At 30.4% G+C, this 27,995-nt stretch overlaps 2 protein-coding genes across 4 annotated transcripts; both read right to left on the bottom strand.

Annotated features, from left to right (window-relative positions):
- Positions 1–333: 333 nt before the first annotated feature.
- On the bottom strand, positions 334–11,233 carry LOC125070046 (probable peroxisomal acyl-coenzyme A oxidase 1). Its single transcript, XM_047679760.1, has 13 exons — positions 11,079–11,233; positions 10,425–10,584; positions 9,999–10,167; positions 9,526–9,649; positions 9,201–9,445; positions 8,642–8,802; positions 8,194–8,356; positions 7,496–7,686; positions 7,230–7,373; positions 6,889–6,994; positions 6,412–6,564; positions 1,499–1,615; positions 334–653 (listed from the first exon to the last, which is right to left on the bottom strand). Exons 1-13 carry the CDS (start codon positions 11,200–11,202, stop codon positions 510–512), a joined length of 2,001 nt encoding a protein of 666 aa, XP_047535716.1. The 5' UTR covers positions 11,203–11,233; the 3' UTR covers positions 334–509.
- A 2,932-nt stretch (positions 11,234–14,165) lies between these two features.
- Positions 14,166–27,769, bottom strand: LOC125067054 (probable peroxisomal acyl-coenzyme A oxidase 1). 3 transcript variants are annotated; one of them, XM_047675435.1, is made up of 14 exons: positions 27,429–27,769; positions 26,597–26,782; positions 24,084–24,240; positions 22,757–22,925; positions 21,749–21,872; positions 21,348–21,592; positions 20,550–20,713; positions 19,494–19,656; positions 18,861–19,051; positions 18,563–18,715; positions 17,623–17,728; positions 16,049–16,201; positions 15,301–15,417; positions 14,166–14,606 (listed from the first exon to the last, which is right to left on the bottom strand). In XM_047675435.1, exons 2-14 carry the CDS (start codon positions 26,721–26,723, stop codon positions 14,463–14,465), a joined length of 2,013 nt encoding a protein of 670 aa, XP_047531391.1. In that variant the 5' UTR covers positions 26,724–26,782; positions 27,429–27,769; the 3' UTR covers positions 14,166–14,462. The 3 variants fall into 3 exon arrangements, with proteins under 3 accessions (XP_047531391.1, XP_047531403.1, XP_047531397.1); XM_047675447.1 differs by lacking the exon at positions 27,429–27,769 and adding an exon at positions 26,873–27,014; XM_047675441.1 differs by lacking the exon at positions 27,429–27,769 and adding an exon at positions 26,877–26,996.
- Positions 27,770–27,995: the final 226 nt, after the last annotated feature.

Raw genomic sequence — 27,995 nt, 5'->3', positions numbered from 1 at the left:
GTATTTAAGTTATTTATTTAATTTATTATCTTTAAAATAATTTCAAATTTATATCGTGAATAATAAAAACATAATAATAATTACAATATATTTTATTAAATCCCTCAACTTCCTCAAATAAATATATTCTTACAATTCGTGCATAATACTTTTTTTAAAGAGTAATTATTAATATATATATTATTAATAATTTGTTTGTTTTGATCTACAAAACTAATGATCCAATTCTAAAAAAAAAACGTAGTAATACTTTATTATTCCTTAGTGTTATATGTATGTATAATAATAATGACTTTATTAAAGATATAATATAATTAGAATAATAAGTATTTATATCATTTTCTTTATTAATAATTTGCACCTGTGTGAAGCCTGCGAAAATCGCTAGTTAAATAACCATAATAATATTTTGAAGAATGTTTTAACTATGAAGTATAATGACAAACATATTTAACGCAAAGCAATTAAAATGTGCATCTCAAATATAATATACATTTTCATATTACGTGTTACAATTTACCACGCAAGAATGGTTTTAAGTACTTGTGAAATGATTGGTTAACCGGTTCTGCATTTAAAGGGCTCTTTAAGGCCTCTTCCATGAGGCGCTCATAAGCACGTCCGTCATAGGCACCAAGTGTAGAATTCAGTATCTGAAAACATGATGAAATATGAAATAATTAAAACACTAAAATATGTAAAACATAAACTGCATTACGTAGTATTCATATAACCAAGGAAGTAAATAAGTGCGACTAAAGTCTAATACATTTTTATGTAGGTACTACACCTACTCGTATTGATTAAAATCGCTCGCAATATTATATTCCTTTATTTTATAAAGAAAACAAAACATAAAAATATAGACATTCGTTTTGTAGCATAGTTATGTATTTTCATAAATATAAAAAATATAAAAATTACAAAAAAATATGTTATTATAAAAAAATAGATAATTTGTAAAAATAAATAAAGATAAAAAAATATATTGTAAAATAATACACATATTTATTTGTATGTAAAGCGGTCACGCAAACATATTTATTAGTAGTAAATAAATAGATCGGCCGCTGCCCGGTCCCATTGTCTCGAACGGTACGTCACAAAGGGGCGGCGCTTGCGCCGCGCCGATGGACGATGCACCGGCCGATCGGGCAGTCAGCTGTACGCTTACACGCTATTAACTCAATTCGAAATTCTAAGTAAATTGTATCCGCCGCGTCCTATTTTTATAATTTATAATTTGTAACTGTCTCTGTGTAATTCTGTGCCTCTTCTAAACTTATTCTTCTTCTTCTGACTTTTAGTGTGTGTGTGCTTGTGACTTTCAATAAACTGTCTTTTCTATCTATAAACTCTTTCTCTTCAACTTTTACTCGCTCAACACTCCTTCTTAATTGTACATATCACTACAGTTTTAATAATGTATACTTTTAGTTTTACGTGTAAATAAATACTTATTTCTTCGTCGTCGTCGTCGCAAACATTAAATACTAACCTCATCTCTAAAATCGAAACTGTCGACGAGACCGACAGCATTAGGTCGAATTATCTCAAGAAGATCTTCATATTTCTTTTGCAAACCACGAATATCAGTCTCAGATAGCTTGGTATACTGTAAACATATAATTTAATTTAATTTGTGACTTTCAGTACTGCAAATAATACAAAAAATATATATTTATAAATAGATTTCATGTTTAATTATTATTTAAAATAAATATACCGATTCTAATGAAATACCGTTTTAGAACAATTTCTTTGGAAAATATTAAATCGTAAGTCAAGATCGCGTAGTGGTTAAAAAGAGTGCATCTTAACCGAAGATTTCGGGTTCCAATCCAAGCGAAAACCACAATGTTTAATAATAAAAATGATAAATTATTTGTTTGTAATTAAAGTCGTGTAGCAACTGGCTGGAAACTGTTTTATACGTTTTCCTCTATAGAACTTTTGTCAACTGCTAGCATTTACAATTTATTTTAGGGTATCACTTGCAATATCTAAATTTGCCATAGATTGCTCTATTGTTTGTTACTTAAATAAATAAAGATACGTTATCATATTTAATGATCTTTGCTATAAGGATTATGAGCTTCGAATGGAAAATTAGAATGATGTTCAGTATAGAACTAAAACTGTCAAAAATTACCATAGGGACTTTTACTATTTAATGCGTTTTGCGTACATTTATAAAAGTAGTCTATTTTGTGTTAAATGTTTAATTATATAAAACCTGTTTAGATAGAAGTACAAAATCATTTCTTAATTGAGCCATGAGCCTTTTCCCATTTTAATAATAATTGAATATACTACTATATTAATACATTGATTACAAATACATATATTTACTAATCATGTAGTAAAAACGAAGAATATATTTCCTTATATCTTTAATAATGTCGTCAACGACATTTTTTGGTAAAATTATACCCCAGTGAAATACAAATTGTATATATTACAGTAAAAATGATGTCGTATAAAAATTGACGAAATTTACGACTACGTAGATGAACATAAAAACATGTATTTTTTTAGTGACAGAGTTAAACCAATATAAATTGCTAATATATAAACCAGTTCATTTACATTTTTTACTTTACTCATAAATACTTATTATGCCTCATAAACGCTTATGAACGGAATTGATTTCGGTTCATTTTCAATGACAAATGAAGTCAGCTGGTATTAGTTTTTTGTTTGCGAATAAATACGGACCATTGACCCCGTATATAGATAACTGTACCAAAGACCTTATCTCAGAGGTCGAGATTATATGGCACTATTTTAAATCTCGAGTACCGTCCATCGTTTATACTTGAAAATTAGCTACATGTAATATACTTCGTTACTAATTTTTCTATTCGAAATTCTCTATGTGGCTTGTAAAATGGTAACGACTTTTCTTTTAATTGATTTTCACTGTCAATTACACATTCAATTGGTATACGTACGTACTTAGCGTTAATATGAGTAATAGGTATTTACGTTAGAAACATTAGTAAAATACTTAATTAAACATAATGCTCTGTAACAAGTATTTGGTTTAAATGAAGATTTATTTCTTTATCATGCCGTATTTCACTTCGTCAATAAGACAAATATAATGACAAATTAGGTATACATAATTTTTTTTTCGAAGAAATGTACAAAAATACGAACACTCTAAAAACTAAATATTATAGATGAAACAAACTTTCTTCTAGTGCAGTCAAATAAAAAACATCAACCGCAAATTGTAACATAATATTGTAGTCATATCGATTATAATAATAACAGTTCTACGCGGCACGTAATGGTGACCCATATCGATGTTAGATAAATCGATTTTTTGCCAGTACTGGTTCTGAAGTTTATGATAGACAATGTTATAAAATATTACCATCATGAATGCCGCTGTCAAAGGTCAAAATTAAAAGTAAAAATTATAAATGTACCATAATTAACCTCGTATTGTAAGCTTATAGAAAAAAATCTTATTGTAAGTATATTTAAGTGCTTGAGTCTGGGACATAGATCGAGTGGGTGATCGATATTAAGATAAACAGTTATGAGTTTTTACCTTGTTTATAATTAACTAGTTGTCGCCTGCGGCTTCTCACGCGTTTTAGAAGTTAGTAGTCAACAAGAAGACAGTGAAGAACAATAGACGGACAGACATACATACAGACTCAGTTACTTTCGCATTTATAATATTAGCATTATAGATTTTTTGTTTTGTAATTCTGGCAAAGTACAATAGACGCCCATTTCAACATAGAGAAATTAAAGATTAAAATATACAAAATATTACATACATACATTTTTTTTTAAATATAATTTCTTTGTTAATCACTTCCAAATATTGATAATCATCATCTATGTCAGACTCATCAACGATAGCCCAACATTATTTATATTATAATAAACTAAACTTGAATAAAAAAAACGGATTAATCATATTAAAAATGTAGTTGTACCTATATAAATAATTAATCCGTATCGATAAATATTAAAAAAAAATGTTCACGGTGAGGAGTGCACCTCAGTTTATTCTACCATACATAAAAAAGCAAGCTTATTTTTTGTTCGTAGTCTAGCCGATCGTGAATCGCTCATTCGAATGAATTTAAGTACAATGAATAGATCGTACATAATTGTCTTTAATTTAACATAAAAAAAATATTTTGTATTTTATATGTTAAGTATTTTTTAAATTGTAATATTAGAAACAAACATCACGTATAAGCCGGTGCTTGACGATGTATACTACTCGTACTTTCTTTTCATTTCTTACAGATTAGATCTTTGCAATCCTCTAAAATAACCCGGTTAACTCGTTTCAATAGTCTTAACTTTAATAAAACAATAGAAACTAGTTCAATCGTTATATATTTTTGAAAGGTTATATTAAGTAAAATATAGGAGTTCAACCATAATCTTTGTCGTCATCGTTCGCTTCCACATACTCGTACATCCTTTTAGTAATGTGGTATCGTTGTGTGTAGTTTAAGTAAAAGTATTTTATATATTTTTCCGGACGGACAACGAAACGCTGGTTGTCTTTTTTTTACTAACCTTACGAATTTAATATACAACATGTATACATGTATATATACAATAACTTTAATACGACGATGTCAAAATTATAGTTTAAAGGTTTCCAAGCTTTTAACAGGCTCTATAAAAAAACCAACATGCATTCGTACGACATTGATAAATTTATAAATAAATGTTTTGATAAACCAATAAACATAAATTTGATCCTTTCAACTTAAAATTTTAGATTTAAAAATATGAAACAATTTATTAGCAGTTTTATTAAAATTTTCATTAAGCTTACATAATTTATTTGCATGAATTTGTAATAATCAATATTAATAAGTAAATTATCTTGTTACTGTAAGTAACAAGATAATTAATGATCTGAAAAATATAACTTGTCTAGATAGTAAATAGGAATTAATTTTAGAAATGACTAAGCGCTAAAGCTAATTAGTTTTTATATTATTTTCGTTTTATATATCACTAGTATTGAAATTATTGTTTAATTGATACATATACAGGGTTATTGGTAATTCGACGTATTCCCGTTAGTAGGTAATAGGGGTGACTATATCTCCTCAAAGGGAGAGGAGGCCTTTAGCCCAGCAGTGGGAAAATTTACAGGCTGCTAATGCTAATGCTAAAATGCGTTTTTAGCTTTTTTCAAAATAAGTCATAAATGCAACTACAAAAATTCATTTAAAAAAAGTATCAATTAGAATATTTTTTTTTTCGTCTGATTATTAAAAACGATTAAACATTGTTTTTATTTGTCAATAGTAAAACAATAATTATCGGTTAAAATTTAAAGATGCGATACGGAAAACGATATTATTTCAATATTTTTTTGATGTTCTTTCGTCGTTATGAAACTTGTCCTGCAGATTATTTTTAAATCATCATTGGGGTTAAAATTATCGCAAATAATCACTCCTCTTACCTCCTAACTTCGAATTACCAATAGCCCTGTATATATAATAGCTTTGAATGTTGTAGCCCCGGATGCCTGGATATTCAGAATGTTATTTAGTTAGTGATAAGTCAAATATATGGAATATCGGCATAACCTTCAGCTGAGCTCTTAAGTTTCGAAATATTGAGGACGCACAAGCATCACTAAAATCACAGGATGTTAATTATATCGGTATCTACAACATACTTTTCGACGACGAGAATAACATAATACAAATACATAAAAAAGAGATTTATAGCTTCATTAGATATAAAAAACATAAAATATTGGCTATAAATTAATTAAAAGGATCACCGGAAACACAAATGGTTGACTTGATTAAATCGAGTTTATAATCGTATAAATAACACAAACAGGATTATCAATATATATTTTACGATTAAACCGTTAAATGGCAAACTAATAAAGCTTGCGACCGTGCTTGAGAACAGGAAAAATATTAGTTTTTACATTAAATCTGCTGTTATGTACCATCTACGAATAATTCCACATCGATTGGTCAGAGTCCTATCTGATTGACGTACAAAGATATACATATACATGTTATATATTATCTAGGTTGTGCTTGCAGGTTGTGAAACTCCACTGGGATACATTTTAAAATAAATAATAATTAATCAATAGAACAAAGTGCACTTGTCACTTTGTGAGACTAGGTTTTTTTTCATTAAACATACATATTGACGCCCCTTTAAATACCAAACAGATACCCCGGTTTGCCAAAACCATTCCGCCATTTTTTTCAGAACGCATAAATCCGATAAACTCACTTTTCTTAAGCAGATCAAATTTATGACGGCTTATTTAATGTGTTCCAGCTTTTAGTATTTTGCTTTCCTGATTAGATTAGGTATTACACTTATTTTTTATATACTCATTCACTCGTCCTGTCCGTTGACAAAATTACTACTCACCAATAATAAATCTCCCATCTTCTCCAATGTCCAGAAGATGAAATAAAGTTCAAGAAGTTGATATAATACTGCTCGTAAGGGAGATGAAAGAGTAGCCGCTCTTTTTTCTACTTCTGCCTTGTAGACTGTGAGTACGATAACTCTAGCGTGGGCCTGAAAATAAATAGAAAATATTTACAACCAAACACCCTAGTTTATCATCTATTTAGGCCCATTTATTGTCTATGGGCACCATTTATTTCGGTGCGAACTGGACATTCTTTTCTTGCAAGAAACTTAATACTAAGCATATATATTTTTTTATTATTCAATCTATTGAATGCGTAATGATAATAACATTCAAATAATACATAATTTTGTTATTCATTGAGCTGTCAACGTTTGATATTTTTTAACGTTATTTTTATTTATATTATATTTTTATCAAGTCCTTAAAAAAGCTATGATTTTTCTGTAGAAATTAGAAATGAATCTAACCTCAGCTGCTGCTGTTAACTGGATAGATGCTTTGTTCCAGGCGTCTTCAGGACTCAGTCCAGATGCCGTATATTGTTCGAGGGCGGACACGCTTGCTGATACCTTACTATAAAGAAAAGTATTTTTATTTTATATTTAACCTATTGCTGTACAAAATTATACCCTAATAAAACCTTTTGGCTTTCTATAAAATAAAATCAATATTAGTAATGTATGAGTATAAAAAGTCGAGTGTATAATAGTCATGTTCATCGTTGTTTAGTATCACATAAATAAATAAAACTATTACATATGTACTACATTCAAAATAGGGAGATGATACCATTTTAATTAATACACACCCTCTGGCAACTCTTTGAAAACTGCTAATTATTCCATCGAGTGAGCTATTCCACGATGTTGGCGGTGATTTATCTTTGAGATAAGACATGGAGGGGCTCAATGGTTGGCCTTTTAAGGCTTGATGCCATGCCTTGACTAAAGACCTACAAATAAAGATTGAGACAAAGTTATTACAGAAACAAAAAAAGCAATTAGCATTCCATAGTTGGCAGTGCGTTGACAATAGAAAAACCTCATTGGTTTTGTTATAGATAAAAACTAGTACCTAGCTGCCTGCAGCAACAGAACTGTGTTCTCTCCCTCATAGGTGCACGTGGCAGTCGATACTCCATATAGCAGCGGAAGGCAAGATGAAAGCATATAGCCGTGACCGCCGCACGCCATACGACACTTTTCTATAAGGGCGGTACAGTCAGCAGAACTGACGACTTTCAATGAACAAGCCAATGCATGCAACTACAAATTAATAGATTTTATTTGCTTTAATATAAAAAGCTATAAAAATACATTTATTTTTTATTTTTATTACTACATAGGAAACGATTTACTGAATATTTGATAATACTTATTACACTAAACTGAAGCTAAACTACACATTGATGTATCAGTTTCACATCAACACATCAATCTATGTGGTACGTGTTCTGTATTTTGATAATATTTTTTTAAATATGTTTTTGGGTACAAAATCATTTCTCTATATTGAAATATTTGCAATGAAAGTTATTCTGCTTAATAAGAAGTTAATTAATAAAGTGCTTATATTTAACTCCAAGTGATAATATGTAAAGATCAAATGTGCTCATTGAATTTTAAAGCAGTTCTACTAAGCCTATTAAGCTCAAACTTTGCACTACTTTTAGTGCTGATGATTAAACAATCTAAAATACTTAATATTAATCGTACTTGGATCAAGTAACAGGTTGTCTTTTGATGGTATTTTAACTATTTAAACTCTTTTACCTCCGGTAAATTATCCAACTGTCCTCGATTAAGGTCTTTGTTAACATTGCTGTATAAATCCCAAAGCCATCGCACTGTGAAATGATAAGCATGAGTCGTTGCAATTGCTATCAATAATTTATGTTGTTGTGTTACGTAGTCCAAAATTTGAGGTTCTGGCTCCCTGTAAACAGTGACCGAAAACAATATGTAAACGGATGAAGACAATTCATAGAAACTGAATGGGTTGACAACTCTGCAAACTCAATATATACATAATATCTGAGACGTTGTGTTTATTTCAACAATAAAGCCAACACACAAATACATCAATTAATTTTGAACTTATGTAAGTGCTGCTTCTCCGTAGAAGCTTTATTTCAAATATCCGAGGCTAAATATTAAATGCTCATATCAAAGCATATAGCAAATAACACTATTTCTATATATAAATTATCCTTGTTTTTACCCAGGTTTTGGCTGTGATTGTCTCCTAATAGCTGAATATCGTATGGCAATAGTCACTGCTCTAGCGAGATACTTCGACACAGTGTTCACGATCATCACCCGCACATATACCATCGTACCGTAAGCGAGCTTACTATTTGGGGAAGCTTTGAATGTACCGTCCTGCAAAATACAATATACTTTTGCCAACAGAAAAAATATAAGCTATAGACAAACATTAGTAAAATCATATAAACCAAAAGAATAGTAAACTAGTTTTCTTTCTTCAACCAAATCACAACACATATCGAACAAATGTACCTTCTCTTGACCAATTCTAGTATTGGTGGCCATTCTTAAGGTAGACTATTGGGCATAAATGTATGCAAAAACCCAGCTGAATTCTCTTTTTCTTAACATAGTTCATAAAAATTGAAATCAAACACCACATCCAAATCCAGGCTGCTAATAACAATTTATAGGCAAGAAATCCCAAAAACTTTATATGACTCACTCGGTATTTAAACATGACCCAATAAAGCTGTCCATATTAGCAAATGTATTTTTAAAGTCAATACTACCTTCAATACTTGTGCATTTTTCATTAACATTCTTTCCCGCGGTATTCTTAAATGATCGAATCCAAGAAATCCATTATTCACTGTATTGAACCCGAGTTTAGGTCCAATTTCTCCAACTTTGATGCCTGGTAAAGGCATGTGAGTTTCTTCATCCCGAATCTGCACCATGAACGGTTGAATACCGTAACTCTTATCTTTTATGAGCAGCTGCGCCATAACTACACAGTAATTTGCTGTGTGCGCCACTAAACAAAAAGGGAAATGAACCTATATATTATATTTTTGTAACCACCCTGTCTTTTCAGTATATATTTCTGCTACTTACACCCTCCAGGCCACCATTTGTAAGCGGTCAGTGTGGGGCTGTTTAGAATAAATTCTTCTGTATTGGCATCGTAAGTTGCTGTAGTTTCCAAGCCACGAAGGAAAGTACCATGCCCTAATTCCGTCTGAAAAAGTAAATTTGTATTTATTAGAAATATGCCTAAGTTATTAATAAACGTAATATTAGTCCTATAGCATTATCTTCGTAATTATGATAAGATAACAATATACTTCAAATTAAACAACTAAAGTGACTGTCGACTAACTGTCGACGGTAACTTAATTATGTCGAAGCACTGATCTTCGGAGCAGACGTCTCGACGATGTTAGGACATGGCTGGATGCGAAAAAAGCTTTGGTGCACCTTGAGAAAATTCTACGCCCAGTAGAAGAGATTGCGATCATACGCGAGTTTGATGATGGTGATAAGTGCTTAATATAATAGTGATAATAATTTATATCTATATACGATACCTGAGCATAAGTTCCCATAATTTCCAGATTATTAGCTCTTTTCAACCAATACTCTTTCTGTTCATCAGTACCCTGGCCCATGATGGCTATAATGAACATTTCGGAGTGGAGCATAAAAGGCGAATTGTCTTTAACAATTGCAGCTGGTATTGAATTGCGAAGATTCGCCCTGAAACATCAAAATTCGAATATATCTAGTTCTGAAATAAAAATATTTCTGCCGTCTACATAGTACAAAATAAGCTAATAGTGAAGAGTCTGGCAAAAATAAATACCATAATTAATCATATCATAAAAATAAAAAAATATTGCAATGAATCAAATTTGATTGTTATTACAAATGATTATACAAGATATATCGCAAAGATCACAATTTAAAAAATGTAATTTCATTGTTACTATTTGTTAAATAATTATCACACTTACCGAATTTTCTCATCGAAAGGAATGTTCGTGTCTGTATATTCTCGTAACGCTTTATATAACAAAACAGATTTTCGTACGGCATTCTCATACTTTTCTTTATGACTAAGATAGTCTTCGGGAATCTCATCTCGAATCCCTTTTACATTTAATACTTTTTCCTCTAAAAATATATGTTTAATTACCTAATTTTATTGACGATATTCTGATTAGTCTAAACTCTAAAGGTTTCTTATTATTATTTTTTTCATTAAATGTAAATAATTGTTTTTATTATCTACAGAACCTTTACAATGTTTCTATACTTTTGTATATAAAGTTGAACTCTTTGTTGTAGGAGTCACCAAGAATCATCGTCTATTTTGGAATGGTTTACATATTATCTATATAACGTTGAGATTCTTCAGCAACTACGTAATAAACAATTCCTTTTTAACGCCAAGCGTAAAATAAAACTATTTGTTTAGTTTCGAAAATTGCTATAATATTTTTAAGGCACTATGTTTTGTGGCTTTTAAGAGGCACGTTTGGCGTCTTTAATTGTGATACAATAATAAATACATAAAACAAATAATATTGTTAAATTAATGAAAATAAATCCTTCGAATATTTTTTTAATTACATATAGATACTTTTTAAATATAAATGTTAACTTACCAAGATCTCGTCTCCTATTTGTATTAATTTTTCCATCATCTAACAAATTAGTCAATTCTTCTACATTAAAATTACACTTAGTTCTTTCATTTCTCAAATCTTCGTTAACGTTCGTTGGCGCCATGATACTTTCACTGCACACAACAAGTATTACACTAGAAGGTGTCTTACGTTTACTGATAAATTTGTTATTTATGTTCTGATAAGTATTTTATAACATAGCAGATAGGACTTACATAATACATACTAATATCTTAACAAAAGCTGTCAAATATATGTATATCTTGCTAGTTAATTATTTTGCCTCCTCGCGTTTATTTATTTTTATATGTAAATCAAAGTCATAAAATAATATAAAAATTGTCTTGTGTCGTAATTTTATCTTTAACAATAGAATTAAGTTTAAAATTATTTATTGTTATCTGACTGCCCGTTTCCCAGCGAGTTTTTCGTTGCTACACAATGATATCTTCTACAGTTTTTATTCGAATAAAATAATATAAAAAACAATTTAATATATATTAAATGCCCAAGACAAATTATTTGGATAAAAATACTTTGAATAATGCCTACATCTCCTAAACTGCCAAAAGCACCGTCACCGTTCAGCCATTCTGTACATAATATTTACAAATTGTATAATATACAAATCTTTTTCGTTTATCTCTCCTTCGATTAAAACCCGCATCAAAATCTGTCGAAAGAAGTTAGCGCATATACCGAAAAATTGCGATAAGATGTACGTTTTAATTTTATTTAAAATACATATTTTGGGTACGCTGCCAAGTTGCATACATGACGATTAAAAAACACAATTGAAAAATAATTATTATGACTCGTTTACCTATATTTCGTAATTTATTGTTGTTTGTATATTTGTTAAGAATATTTTTTTTTATTTAAAATTTATTTTTGTCAAACATAAAATTCTAAATCACCAAAATTTAATTTCAATTCTTATATTGTAGTGTAGAGCTCTTATATTCTTATATTGTAGTATTCTAGGTATACTATAATGTCGATAGCTTTAGTATAGCCATATCAAAAATAAGCGTTTGACACTATATAAGACTGCGCAGAAGAGCATTTTCCGTAGATGTAGAGTAACAATTGGAACATTGATTATGAATTTTAGTAAAGTATTATTGTACTCATGTCGTTTAGTTCGTCTGGTTAATTTCTAATACTAATCAATTAAAAAGAAAAATCATAAATACTTCCCCAAATGCCAGTAGCAGGTAACATCCCATTGCGCAATTTTTAGGATCACAGCTTTGTGGTATTTTTTATACCTACATAGATACTGCTGGTTAAATAAAATTACACTTAATTTTTTTTTCAATCAAGTCAACACTTTATAAACTTAAAACCCTTACTACACGGAAAAAATATAGTTTAACAGCAATAGTCAATAAAATTGAACATAGTGCACTGAGCTACTATTGATAGACAATTACTCCATATTTATTAAGTTATTTCAGACCACGCCAAGGTGCGTTGCTGCTTAAATATTTAATTTTATCTACAGCCTATTCTTCTAGTCACAGGACGAGCAAAAACAAATGAACAACTTTGACATGAATTGACACCGATCGACCAATCAGGTCGAGATCTTGTAATCTATGGTATTAATTGTGGTATAATTTTGTATTTCAAATAAAGACATATTAGACAAGTTCCATATCAAGTGCATAAAGTACAATATAGCATATCAGAAAACTACATGGAATAAACAAATCTAAGTTCTGTTAATTTTGTTTTGTCTTCGATTGGAATAATTTATCGATAGCCTGGGACTTGAATGAGAGCTTAGGCATTTATCATAATGTTTTAAGTCAAATCAACCAACTATTATAAAATGATAATTTAATCGGTTGACAAACGTTATCTGACATCTGTTAAACTAAAAAATTCTCCAAAACGCGCTGCATCTTTTCATATACACTTTATGTAAAGGCTTAGAATATAATTCAGTGAAGAAACCCAAAAAAGGTCACCTCATTATTAATAAGATAATAACTTTTAATAATTATTATTCAGTGCGTTTATTAATTGCAGCTTCGTATGATAACGGCTTAACCGTAATTTATACAAAAATTAGGAAACCTAGACGGATGCACGATGTTACAACAGTTTATAAAGAAACTTATTTAAACCAGTATAATTTTGCCGACCGCAACAACCAGTATTGCAAGGTATATTGCGTGGATAGCAATACATATGTACATAGTAAGAGTGCATACATATTAGAGAATACGTAACGAGCAAATAAATAAACTTCGGTTTATGAGACGAATCTAAATATAAAAAAATATATCTCTTAAACATTGCATAACGTCTTTATGAAAATTTGTTCAAGCAAAGACTCGTGAATTTTTTTTTATCAAACTTGTAAGTGAATTTTAATAAGGTACGATAATAGTAAATGTTAAGATCGAATTTAATTACTTAATACTTGAAACGTTGCGCCGAGATGGCCTAGTGGTTAAAATATTTGAATACCTTAGGTTCAAACCCGGACAAGCACCATGGAATTTTCTGGTGCTTAATTTTTTTTTATAATTCATCTCATGCTCGGCTTTACAGGAAAACTTAAGGACACCTGCATGTGCTAAATGAAAATCTAACATATGTAAACCAAACCACATTAGACCAGCTTTGTGGAATGCTTCTAAACTTCCATCAAACGGAGAGAAAGCCTTTATAGACGTAACGTTTTCGACATTTACCTGCTGATAGGTGGATTGAGTTAAAACATGTTTTTGATATCACACTTCTATTATTCGTTCTAGTCGATCGTTAACATTTAAGCCAGTATACATAGCACTAAAGACTGTTGTTATAGTAAAAATCATTATAAAAAAATAAATAAACAGCACCCTAGAGTCCATTTAAAGAATAAAATATGTTTCGTATATGAAGTTAGTTTAATAAAGTAGGTGAAAATAATGACAAAGGGTATATTAGATTTATTTTACATACAAGCTAATAAATTAATGAGTGGATTGCTACGTGAAACTATCGATGAGGAAAAGTGTTTATAAATTATGATCGTTTGATAAAAGACATCCATTAAAACAACAAACAACAAATTTTATCAGTCTTTATTCACACAATCCCCCGCAATAACTTATCAAAGAAAACCGAAGATAAATTATATTTAGATAACAAAATATATTAAGTACATACATTAGAATTCCTTATTTAAACACAGATTATCAAGACTACGTATTAAACAAGGAATTCATTAGAATAATTATACATACAGTTCTATTTACAATAAATATCATTTTATATTCAGACCCCAGAAGACAATTTATAATTTCATCATTTGTTTTTTCACCATTTCGACTGCTATGTGCTTTTGTTCATCAATTCCAAAACTCATATTTTAGATTTCATAAAGGGCTTTAAATATTTTTGGAAGCTGGGGTCAACGGGTTCTTTGTTTAGAGGATTCTTCTGGACCTCCTCCATGAGTCTTTCATACACCCGACCGTCGTAGGATCCGAGAGTAGATCGCAATATCTTAAACACAAAGTCAACAATGTATTATGTTTTATATCTAGTAAATTCATTCAGTACACATTACAATTCCACAGTTATCAGTCTGAATAAACAATGAGAAGTGATATCAAAACACAAGGGTTTCGCCGTAGGTATACTGTTGTTCAAATAAAAAATAATGTGTGTATCATTGTATTGAAAAAATCTAGTAGATTATGTAGATGTTGTCTCTGCCTACAAATATCTTGACCAATAACATTGTTCAGTTGTTCACACCGTAACAAAAAGTACAAGGTAATAATATAAATAGGTAAATACATTAATATAAATGAATAGGTATTATTAATAGTACTCTTGTACTTATAGCTCCTAAGTGGCTAAGTAAAACCCACAATCATCGTCTGGATGGTCTACCTGACGGTTAGTGGTTACCAGTGCCCATAGATGTTACTGTCGTTAGAAATTTTAATCACTCCTTACGTCGCCAGTGCGCCATCAGCCTTTGTAACTACAATGTTATGTCCCTTGTGAATGTAGCTACACTGGCTTACTCACCCTTCAAATCGGAACACAACAGTAAGTATTGCTAATTGGCGGTAGAATATAAGTGGTGCACTAAATCACCAAGTACATTCGCAACAAGAAGATTCAGCATCGTTAAACTAATGGTAACGTTTATAAGGAGAACCGTAAATTCTCAATGAAAATCACTAACCTCATCTCTTAAATCGAACGCGTCTACAAGTCCCACTGCGTTAGGCCTGATTTTCACTAACAAATCTTCATACTGCTTTTGGAGTAAATCAATGTCACCTTCAGTAATTGACGTATACTAAAAATCAAATACATCTAGGTTAAGCATTTTAATTTTATTAATATTTAATATACAATCGCGTTATATAAAACAAAAAAAATATTTTTTTACTTGATTTGAATCATTGTTCATTCATATCCATGTGATGCTACTAGTAGCTTCGATATTTTTTTTATTTCTCCATTAGTTCTGTAATTGTTAAATTATATGAATCTACGAATTTATAAAGCTAAAGAGTTTATTTACTAGCTAATGTCAGGAACCACTACTACAGTTCACCTTGAACGTTTGCGTTAAATATACTATTGAATGAAATATGTTATAGACATCGCGCCACTAACACAGAAGATAAGCGGGTAATATCACCCGGAACAATTAGTAATTAAATAATTTACATATAAATATTACCATAAAAATATAATGATATCTGCAGTGTGATTCTGTAAGAATTCATTTTGTATCTTACTCGTAAAGACTTACGTTATACGGCATTTTGATACGTGTATCGTAAATAAAATATAATTATTATAGTCAATGTCGCATATCACATTCTGACATTTGACGTTTGTTTTTTTGCGATGAGTTTCGACTTACTTTTAACAGAATACCTGTACTATTTAAAATTCACTGTTTCATAAAAATATATTACCCGTAGTAGATCACCAGATTTTTCCAAGGCCCAGTAATCTAAGTATAACGTGGTCAGCTGATACAACACCATCTTTACGTTATCACTCGAAGTTTTTGTTAGTCTCTGCATCTCATTCCAGTACGTATCTAAAATGACTGAACGGCAATGTGCCTAAAACAAAAGAATACCATTAATAAGAGACAAACGTATTCGCTATTGGTTTTATCATTGGTTGGGGGGGGTCATAGGAATTATAACCAAGACCCAAATCAAAGTATACATCATTAATATGAAAGTTATAAATTTATGGCATTTTAGGAAATTAGAATTCATGTTGCGATTATTGTTTAAAATACCACAATACTCATTGCTGGATTTAGAGGAGGGCAAACGGGGCTATTGCCCTGGGGCTTACACATGAGAATAAGCCCCCCACAATAGAGATTCTGAGGAGCTAACAATTTTAATGTAATATATATTTAGATATATAAATAAAGTATTTTTTTTAAAACAGTAAGTATATTGACACTGTTTCAAAAGGTACTGATGCAAAGTCAACATATAGTTGACAAACCTTAATGACAGAAATGAAAATGTTCAAAATAGTTTGTCAAATAATAACTAGGGCCTCCACTCCCTCTCTCCTCTCTGTTGCTCCAGGTCTCCTTTGTCGCCCTAGGGCCTCCAGAACTTTAAATCCAGCTCTGATAATACTTGGTTGAGAGCAAGCATGCTATTCAGAGATAGCCCCCAGAGGTCTCAAATAAAATTAATGGCTTTACCAATAAAATTAGTAGACTTCCATTCGTTTTATAATCTTATCTACCTTTATTTGGATAAATCTTCTGCACATTTGTATGTAATTGAATTACTCCTAAACGTTTTCAAATTACCTGAATGATTTCGATGATTTTTTTGTGTATATTTGAAAAGGCGTTGGTTGTAACAGGTGTAAATAAAATTGTCATTTTATTTGAATGAAATCGGGACGGGCAGCTAGTATTCTTGTAATCATGAATTTCTTATAAGTTTTTTGTGCAATAAAATTGAATTTAATACCCTTTGAGCTGTATTGAAAACAATAACATTATTTTTCTTTATTGTATGACAATGAAGTGACCGATAAAAAATTGATAAACTTAATAATCGACGTTCATCAAATTACATGATAAAAATAATTATGATATAATAATCGCACATAATATTTATTTTATCAAAAAGGATATTTGGACTTTGAGTCTACAAGGACTGTTTATTGTCAATCGATGGAGACTTTACTATATATTACATCCATGTTTCAATAATGTCGTTGAGTTTAAATTTTATTTCAGTTACTATCGAGAAAGTATTTGTATCGACATATATTATTAGCTTTAAGATATGTTTATTGATACTAAAACAAACAGAATGATATATTTTTTTAAATTAGTTATATAAGACATACACAACTAAAGAGATTAGGTTAATTTACTTATTGCTGAACTATCTTAAAATACCATAATTATGTAAATAAAAGAAAAGGCTTAGGTGAACTCCTGACAATCCCAAGAATGTTTCAGTACGTGGCAGTAGACTATAACGAATATATTTACCTCAGCTGCACTAACAAGTTGAACAGTCGTCATAAGCCAAGCGTCCTCATAATCCATTCCAGTATTTATCCTTTGTCGTATGTTTTTAACACATAATGAGATTTTCCTAAAAAAAATATTCACTTTATAATTACAAATAAAAAAAAAGTTTGACCCTTGGGAAGTAATATTCTGTAATTCATTATAATTTTTTTGTACTACGCCCTTAAAACTGAAGCATATCTAGCGAAGAACGTTTTTAATTGGTTTATATTGAAAATAATTTAACATGAATCAAGTGATCGACTGTTTTTCCAGATCATCAAATTGGACGTAGGCGCAAAAATTGAAGCGCAGATACCAATCTTTGTGGGAACAAAGTATTCTTAAAATAACTTTAACTCAAATTACGGTTAATATTATTTTATATTTATTCATTTATTATTAAAAATAAAATATTACTTAATGTATCAACAGAGTTTTTGTATCTTTGCTTAATCCTAAGATATTTAATGGTTTTAATCGATATTTTAATGGTATAGCTGTGGATACATTTTATGACATGTTACTGGGTGAATTTAAATGGAAGTAGACTTGAGAGATGCTTATTATTTTCTTTTCGTCCGTTCAGTTAGATACCACACCTTACCAGTAAATCTACAACAAAATATCGTTATTAGGTGATACGGCTTAAAACTTTAATGACCAATGTCTCATGCTTCTCAAGTCATATTATGTCCTTTGTACATTTTTCCTTAAGGGACAGAATTACTTACTATCGATGTAAAATATATTACTATTTACTAGACACTATTGTCTTGTAGAATCAATGCTTATGAACCTTTTCATAAGAGTATGACCCATTTGTATCCACCTACCGATAAAATAAATAAAACATATATATTCATAACTAATGAACGTAAATATGATTCTACGGATAACACGACTATTTTGTACTGACCCTGCAGCAATAGCTTGAAATGATTTGATTATTCCCTCGGGACTATTGTTCCAGGCGACTTTCTCATTTGTATCGAAGCTGCGATTCAAGTAAGCAACTGTTGGAGTCACAATCTTTTTAGCTTCAGCTTGCTCCCACGCTTTTACCAAATACCTGAAATTAAATTTTAAAAAATATGGTTAAATTTTTTTGTTTAGTTTGACTACTGCAATCCGGTGAATTTATTCAGCAATGCATTTCATTTCGCTATCCTTACGCTATACCATTAGAACGATTATTATTAGAGATCTATCGACACCTAGCGGTCTGCAGCAGCAGCACAGTGTAGTCGCCCTCGTACGTCCTGGTGGCAGCTACGAACGAATACAGGTAGGGCAGGTTGGAGGACATCATGTATCCGTGACCGCCGCACGCGAACCGACACTGTTCGATGCACGCCGCCGCGTCCGACGTGCTGACGGCTTTGAGACAGCTCGATAGTGCGTGAAGCTGAAAAGTGGTAAAAGTTTAAGCTATTTATTAAAAATATATCTATAATCTCACTTAAATTTGTATATATATTTAATATTGTAAAGCATGCTAGGATGTTTTTTACTCATAATCTATTAGCAGAGTTCCTGAAGAAAATATATTTAATGTGTTATTTGTTTGTTTGTGTAATGTTTATATTTAATTAAATGTATCAACAAAACTATTAAACATTGTTAATATTTTAAAATACTGTAGCTCATTGAAATAAAACTAGTTTTTAACGGATTTAATCGCGTATATTAATTATTTTAACATCCCGACGTTTCGAGCACTTTGCAGTGTTCGTGGTCACGGGCAGACGTGACCACGAACAGTGCAAAGTGTTAGTCTAGTTTTATTTCAATGTGTAATAATCGCGAAAATCTAAGACAACATTATGTGAACCAGTACTGTAGCTCACCTCAGGTAAAGTATCGATATTTCCTTTTCTCATTTCGGCCTGGACGACGGTGAAGGTGTTCCAGAGCCAATTCGCAGTGAGCTGGAAGGCATGCGCGGTCGCTATGCAAATGAACAGCTTATGCTGTTGCGTTGGATAGTCAAGTATTTGTGGTTCTGCGGACCTGGAAGGATAAAATTATAATAAAAATTATACTTCAATTTTATAGAAACTTGCCATATAAATTTGCTTTTCATAACAATAGCAAAGTCGCTAATTATTAATAATCTAAATTAACTTGTTATATTTTAAAGATTACATATTGCTTTTTTACATATTACCTTTCATATATGGCCTAACATATATATGTATTAACTGACAAAGAGTAAGTATGTATGAATAATTCCTGAATTAATGTAAAATATATAACAGTATGAGTAAACGCTCTAAATTATTCTCATTTTAATATACAGCACACTATTTCATATGTGCATATTAAGGTTTATTAATAGTCTATTCATTTGTATTACAAACAGTTCTCATATAAATCGTATTAAGCATATATATTTTATAGTTTGTGTCGTATGTATTCCAGAAATATTTATCCGACTGCTTACATATAAAACTAAAGAGACAATGCGAGCGTTACCAAATAGCCTTATATTATGTGCCATATGATGTTTGCGATAATGATGTCGCATTGATCGATTTTAGCAAACTCAAAAGAGACTAGTCAACTGAAAAGGACCTATCCAACTACGTAGTGTCCTGACATATTATAGTACAAAAGTTTGCTTGCAGCTTTCTCAACAGCTCATCAAGTGCTCTCTCTATTCCCTTACACATAAACCGCTGTTCAACCGCATGCCCTTTACGGGCTGCCCGAGGCACGGGAGTGTACACACTTCCAACTACCAAAGGGCTACCGGGCAATTACAGAGAACTTTTCGACAGAAAATCCCAATAACTTTTTAACGGCCCGATCTGGGGCTTGAACCCAAGGCTACGGGATCTGTGGCTCTATATAGCCACTAGACCTATGAGACAGTAAATTTTCTATGTATTAGCTATACATACCCTGGCCTTAACTCAGACTGTCTTCTCACAGCAGAATATCGTACTGCGATTGTAACAGCTTTGGAAAGGTTAAACGATGCTTCATTAACCAGTGTCACTCTAACAAACACCATCGTCCCGTAAGTTAATTTACCATGTCTCGCAACCTTCACGTATGTACCGTCCTAGAAATTAAATCTATCAGAATACAACGGAAGTACTCTGTTATTATTTTTAGCATAATCGCAATATCTTCATTTTAGCTATTGCTTTGCTATTATGTCAGGAGGGATAGATAATCTAACTAAAACAGGTGATTCACATACATTTTGGTCTAAGTGTCAGCTTGCAATCAAAACAGTGACTAAGACCAATGATCTCCAGCTTAATTAAAACGAATAATTTAGAGTTTATTTGCTCCATTATAATTAACGATGATGTTGAATAATTTCTTTATTACCACAGTGTAGTTCTAAGTCACCTCACCTCAGTCAGGTTGCATTAACAAAATATATTCCCCTAGTTGTCGTAATTCAACGATAATGTTTATAAAAAAAATGAAGAAATCGTATAACAATTTATGTTGAATATATTTTTAACTCTTTTCTATTATTCTATTTCTATTATTTATTTTTTTAATCCTACAGAGTAGAAAAAATAATGAACTATCTTTGCCTATTTATATATAAATATTTTTTTAAAAAAGCCCCTACAAAAAGGATCACAGTAATGTCAATCGCGATCAATGTAATTAATTAAGTGGAACTTTCTCTGAGCAACACGTAAATATATCAGTAGTAAAACATAAAAATAATTTACCTCCAACACTTGTGCGTTCTTCATCATCATATTCATTCTTGGTATCCGAAAATGATTAAATCCTAAGAAACCATTGTCTGCGGTATTGAAACCCATTCTTGGTCCGATTTCACCAACTTTTATACCAGGTAGAGGCATATGTGTATCCAAATCTCTGATCTGAACAATGAATGGATGAACGCCATGGCATTTGCCCTGAGTATACAATTGAGCCACTACTATACAATGATTAGCAGTCCTTCCCACTAAAAAAATATTAATATGCCAAATGAATTTTTTAAAAATAAATAATTCATAGCGTCGAAGGTAGTTAAACTAATATGCTCTTGATTAAGCAAAACAAAAACAAAACGATACGTTTTAAAAAAAAAACAACTATTGGCAAATATTGTTTAACTTACGCCCTCCAGCCCACCATTTATATGAAGTAATTGTAGGACTGTGAAGAATAAATTCCTTTGTCTTAGGATCATACGTAGCTGTTGTTTCGAGTCCTCGGATAAAAGTTCCATGGCCGAGCTCCGTCTACATATTAAAAAATATTTCAAAATTTAATTACATATGAACAGTAAGCCTGTCAGCGCTACTTAAATAGAAATAATAAAATAAGTCGTAATCAATAACCTATATTTAACACAAGTACCGAATTATATTTCAATAAAGGAAATACTCCTGTATGTTATATCGATATGTATAAGTACTGAGTGAGCCAGTGTAATCACAGGCACAAGGGACATAACATCTTAGTTCCCGAGGTTGGTGGCGCATAGGTGATGTAAGGAATGGTTAATATTTTTTACAACGCCTTTGTCTATGGGCGGTGGTGACCACTTACCATCAGGTGGCCCATATGCTCGTTCACCAACCAATGCCATAAAAAATAAAAAAAAACTTGAAAAGGACACATAAAAACAACGTGTCGATTACTGATGAATACAAAATTTTGGAAGAGCTCGTATTTAAAAATATCGAGGAATAAATCTCACTGAAAATTTTACTAATAATATACTCTCCTAATAACTTTTTGGCTCAAGTCACGGTAACTAAAACTGTATTAGTGTGTCAGAATTAGGATTTTTATTTACTTTGAAATCTCCAGATGTATATTCGTTTATTAATGCTGATATATGTAAGTAAATATATTATAATCGTATATAGGTCTCCTTAATTTACATGCAACCTATTTTGAACCGCATGAACACAATACGAGTATATTGACCTCTAAAATACTTAGGTACGTACCTAAGACGACTGTTCTATAGTTAAAAAAGTATCACCTAAGTATCTTTTCAGTTCTTATCGCACTTACGATTATGTTTACAATATAGATAAGCATGCTTGGAGCAATTATTTAACTGTCCCTAAGGATAACGTGATTCCTTAGCTATTTTTATTTATTTAATACCTACCTGTGCGTAAGCGCCAATGATCTGCATGTCTAAAGCTTTCGGCAGCCAAATTCCCTGCTGCTCAGCAGTACACTGCCCCATGATTGTTGGCACGAACATCCCAAGGTGTAACATGAATGGTGAAATGTCCTTGAAAAATGCATCTCCAGTACGTCGTATAACCGGTGTTCTATACATGTATAAAATTGTATACATTTTAGTCGAAGTTAAATATTGTTAAAAATTTATTAGTTTTCGGGATTGGTTTTCAGATATTATTCACACAATATCTTTATAAATTATAATATATGTGTTATTTTGATGTGTAAACTAAATTATTGTAAAGTTTTATTAAAGTCCATTCAGTACTTTTTGCGTGAAAGAGTATTAAACATATATACATACAAACTTTCGCCTTTATAATATATTAGTAAGGATTAATTAGATAGTAGACTTCAATTTTATTTGTATGTTGTGACATATAAAGCCCCCACGCCATGCTAAAGGTTTCCAATACGTAAAAAAAGGATATGACAGTCTACCTGTTAAAAGGCACTTATTTGTATGATATACGAATTAATTTTCGAAATTAGAATTATTTAAGCCCTACGATTAGCAACGAGATAATATTTAATTGGTATATTAATATGTTAGCTTATATTATAAGTAGGTATATCATAAATGAAAAATATTGTAAGAATACTAGATATAATATTCATATTATATCATAGATTATGATTATCTGTATATTATGAACGAGTATCTGTCACTTTGTATATTAATCATTATAATATTATCTTTTTCACAGATACTCATAATGGCAAGAATATTTACTCTCGGTTATATATTTTTCAATGTGCATCGGGTAAAACATTATTTATAATGCTTATAAAATAACAAGATACATATATAAGAAAACCTAAAAAAACATCGTTTTATTTCTTAGTTGAGACTGTTCTTACTATATGAACACTAATTATTAACTTTTAGATTCAAGTATGGCTAATTTTAACTGTCGAGGTCAAAATTGTATTGTTACAACTAGTTATCCGACCAACCGTTTCGGAGCCGTTTTTTCGTTGCACATAATTTGGAAGCGATAATATCTTAAAAAATATATTCATTTGAATGTAATATTATTGCAGTAAATTTTAATTTATATTTAACGTGCTAGTTTACTAACATTTTTGTTATTTCGATTTTTATTCAAACTAAATAATTTTAACAGCACACTTTATTAAATCTACTAAATAAATATATATGCTAATTAATTTAGTTTGAAAAATATTTATTTTTAAAAGAGGTTTAAATTACCGATTAAAAACCGGTGAAATAAAACACAACTTACCCGAAATTTTCTATACCAGTAATTTCAAGGAGTTCATTCCTAAGTATATTAGCATACACGCAAGATTTTCTTAAAGCGTTTTCATATCTTTCCCTCAAGTTCAGGCATTCTTCTGGGACGTCGTCCAATGACGCACCTCCATTCAGAGCAACGTCCTCTATAATTAAAAGTCACAATAGAATCATGATTATTCTGTCTACAGCGAACATGATGCCATGGAATGAGGTTAAGCTAACTTATATAAACCTATTTTTATGTTTTCCATTAAAACATATCATTCATATTGTTCAAAAAATAAAATATTATTAAAAATTTACATGATTTTAATTTCAATGTTAAATGCAAATTGTATTAGTCGATATCACTTTTCATTATCTATCCTGATTGAGATAGATAAAATAGAACTTATCTATTTTTTTGTTTCTAAATTTCTTGATAATATTTTTAAAAATTTACATAATTTTGATTTCAACGATATCATTTTTCATTATTTGTCATGACCGAGATAGACAACATAGAATATTTAAACATATTTATATATAATAACATAGGTATTTATTGAAAATGTTGATACCAATTTCCAATTCTCACTTTACGTTGTGTAAATCACTAAAAGGCAACGAAAACCTGCGCAATAAAAATAGAATTTGTGAGATTGCAGTCTTAGACTTAACCTAATTCAATTTTAGAAGATGCTGAAGTTAAAGATTGCGAATAATGTTATATTATGTAATATATAATCCACTGAATATTAATAAAATATTAATTAAACTAGTCAAGTTTTATAATATATTAGAAAATATGTTATATTAACATTATCAGAAATATTTTTACGTATATACATTTTATACTAAATACATGATTCTGTGTAAGTAGGTACTAAAATGTAATATGTTTGTGTTAAGGGAAAATAATGCAATCGGACTTTGTACACAGTTCCTACACATTTGTGTACAGTATGCCTAGCAAATATAGATTTGCTATCATTCATAAATAGCAATCGGAATTCTTTAAAAATGGCGTCAAAAGGACGATTTTATACATACATATATATAATGACCTTCAGCGTGTATATTTCGGAATCTAAATTGTATGTTTCCTAGAAATTATGTAGAATTCCTAAGTTTCATACATTTTCCGTTATCATAATATGAACTCTATTTATCTGAGTGAACATTATGTATATTTATCAGAAGTAAATATTTAAACCGAATAACATACATGGGGACTATTAGTTATATAGACATTGACACACTCAAAAATATTGTATGTATGTATATGACGTCAATCGATTGAAGTCATTCAGAGGTAGCACGATCATTATCACAAGCAAATTATATAAAGAGATTAATACATACATATACATCGTACATACATATTAGTCCTTGCTTATATTGTTTACTTAAATTATTTACATATGTATAGTAGAATAATAAATTCGCCTGGTATATGACCATCAGTATATTAGGATATTCTGATAAAAAATGGTAGAGAAAAACCAATAATTGAATGGTATCTAACTAGACCGACTATATATTATATATATATTATATATTTATATTCTGCTAAAATTAGAGCAGTCATATCGCTTCGCGTAAAAATTATTATATAAAAACTGGTTTTATGAAAACTAATTTGCAAGGTTTTCTAAGCAAATCAGAATGAGCCTTTTCTGGTCCAAGGTCCAAACGGAGAGACGGCGTTGTAAATACTCCACTATCGCTAGAAAAATAATGTAAGTACTATTATTTTTCACACAGGTGTTACTAGTAGTTTATATTATTATCGATTGTAGTTTTAGGATGAACATAGGCTATGTATATTATTGAAAGATTTCGTTTTTCGTGTCATAGGAGCTAAAAAATATAAAAATTCAAATATATAACAATATATATTGAACTGTTTCCTTTAAATGTAAGTTATGATTATGGGGGCTATTCTTGATTAGAAATATAATTAATTAATTAATTTTTCGTCCACATAAAAATATAGGACAGTCACATTTTTGATGGAATGATTAGTCTATAATATTATAGATGAATAAGTTTACAAAAGGTCTATTCGCATTTATTCGTTTGTTTTAATTTGCTATAGAAATACATACATATAGAAATACCATTAGGTAGGCCATTCGTTTATCGTCACCATTCGTTTATTATCACTGCATATATGCACTGAAAGGAATATCTTACGAAACATCTATGATTAATATCTTTTGCTTCCCTTGCTTAACAACGCATTGGTCACTGACAATGAACTGAAATAACAATTCCTCCACCACACCAGAACGGACCCGGACGGGCTAGCACCAAGCAAAGATATACATATACACTCGACTAAGCTTTGAATGTTAAACGACAATAGATTTACCTGATATTTCTTAATATATTTGACACACGAACTTATATTTATAAATATTGAGCTATTCCATGCCAATTATATGTATGTCGCAAGTTGCTCTAATTTTTTTGAATATTTTAAAATATAAAATTAATTAAATAATTTAATCTTACCGATCTTCTTTCTTTGTAGAGTATTCTCTATACCACCATCAATGATATGTGTAACTTCTTGAATATTAAAGTTGCATTTACGTCTCTCATTAACAAGGTCTTCGTTTATTTCCTTTTTTGAAATCATTTTTTTTTTAAAACAGACGACTTGATTTGACGACTATTTGGCCGACGAAACGAGTTGAACTGTGGTTAAAGAAATTACAATACACATTTAATGTAAATGTAATTAACACCGACGCCACACACGTGAAAATTTTCAATAAAATATTTTACCTACACTGTGGCAGCTTATAAATATTCACAGTCTCCTTTATCGTTTCTATCGTAGAAGGATTGATAGTGATCAAAGATCGCTCTGTCATCAAAGGAATATATGCACTCGTGTATAGCGGTCTAAATACTATGTGAATTGATATTGCAAGACATACTACAATTGCACATGCACAGATTAATTATCCAGTTGAATGAATTGAACTGAAACAGCGTCTGATAAGACCTTTTATATTTATTTATTTTTATATTTCATTCATTCTTTTCTTACGTAATACCTACCTTTAGTGTTATTTTAATTTTATATTACTTCGAAAAAAATATATATTAATTTTAATATTATTAATTTAACTAGAAAATGCATTTTTATAACTGTAAATAATACTAACGCATAAATCATATCATAAATAATAACAATAAAAACACATTGCATTGCTAATTAGTAGCTGTTTATTTGTTTATTTATTAACTTGTTAGCTCTTAGTATTAATAGCTGTTATTTGTTAAATAGAAAATCGTTACATTCAAATTATTTAAAAAAATGCTTGAGTCCACTTACGCTTTAGATGTAATTTGTGTTTCAAAAACTCGTAAATGTTTGGTTAACGCGTAGCCAATTTTTTTGCACCGCCTTAAATCTAGGTCATCCCGTCCCAAAATAAACTTCATTTATTAAGTTTTTGATGTAGACACGTCCGCTGCTCTCAATGAGAAGTATTGTTGCCTTTGATCTGATTTGCGTAAGTTTAGCTTTAACAAAAAAACAGTAGGTATTGTTTTACTATTCTCAGACGGAACATTTCATTTTCATTATTAAAAATATATATGTATGAAAATTCGTTTCCAAACACTTGACAGGATGAAATTTGTTTTTTTATTTAATCTTAACTCACAGTACACAAAACTTACACTAAAAAGAAAAAGTGCACAGGAGATATAGAAATACATATGACAAGGACCGACGCGGACGGTTTTATGTGCTCGTCGAGACACGACAATAGACTCTAACCAGTTTAGACGGACTACAAAACAGACAGCAATATTATGATCACTATCAGATTTGTTTAAGAGAACCCACTTATTTATAATGTAAGAACCCAATTTAGCTAGTATGTTCTGAAATGTT

This window comes from Vanessa atalanta, chromosome 1 (genome assembly GCF_905147765.1).
Source record: "Vanessa atalanta chromosome 1, ilVanAtal1.2, whole genome shotgun sequence".
In the NCBI taxonomy this organism is placed as follows: domain Eukaryota; kingdom Metazoa; phylum Arthropoda; class Insecta; order Lepidoptera; family Nymphalidae; genus Vanessa; species Vanessa atalanta.
The sequence above is the reverse complement of the archived record's forward strand: the minus strand, read 5'-3'. Positions and strand labels throughout refer to the sequence as shown.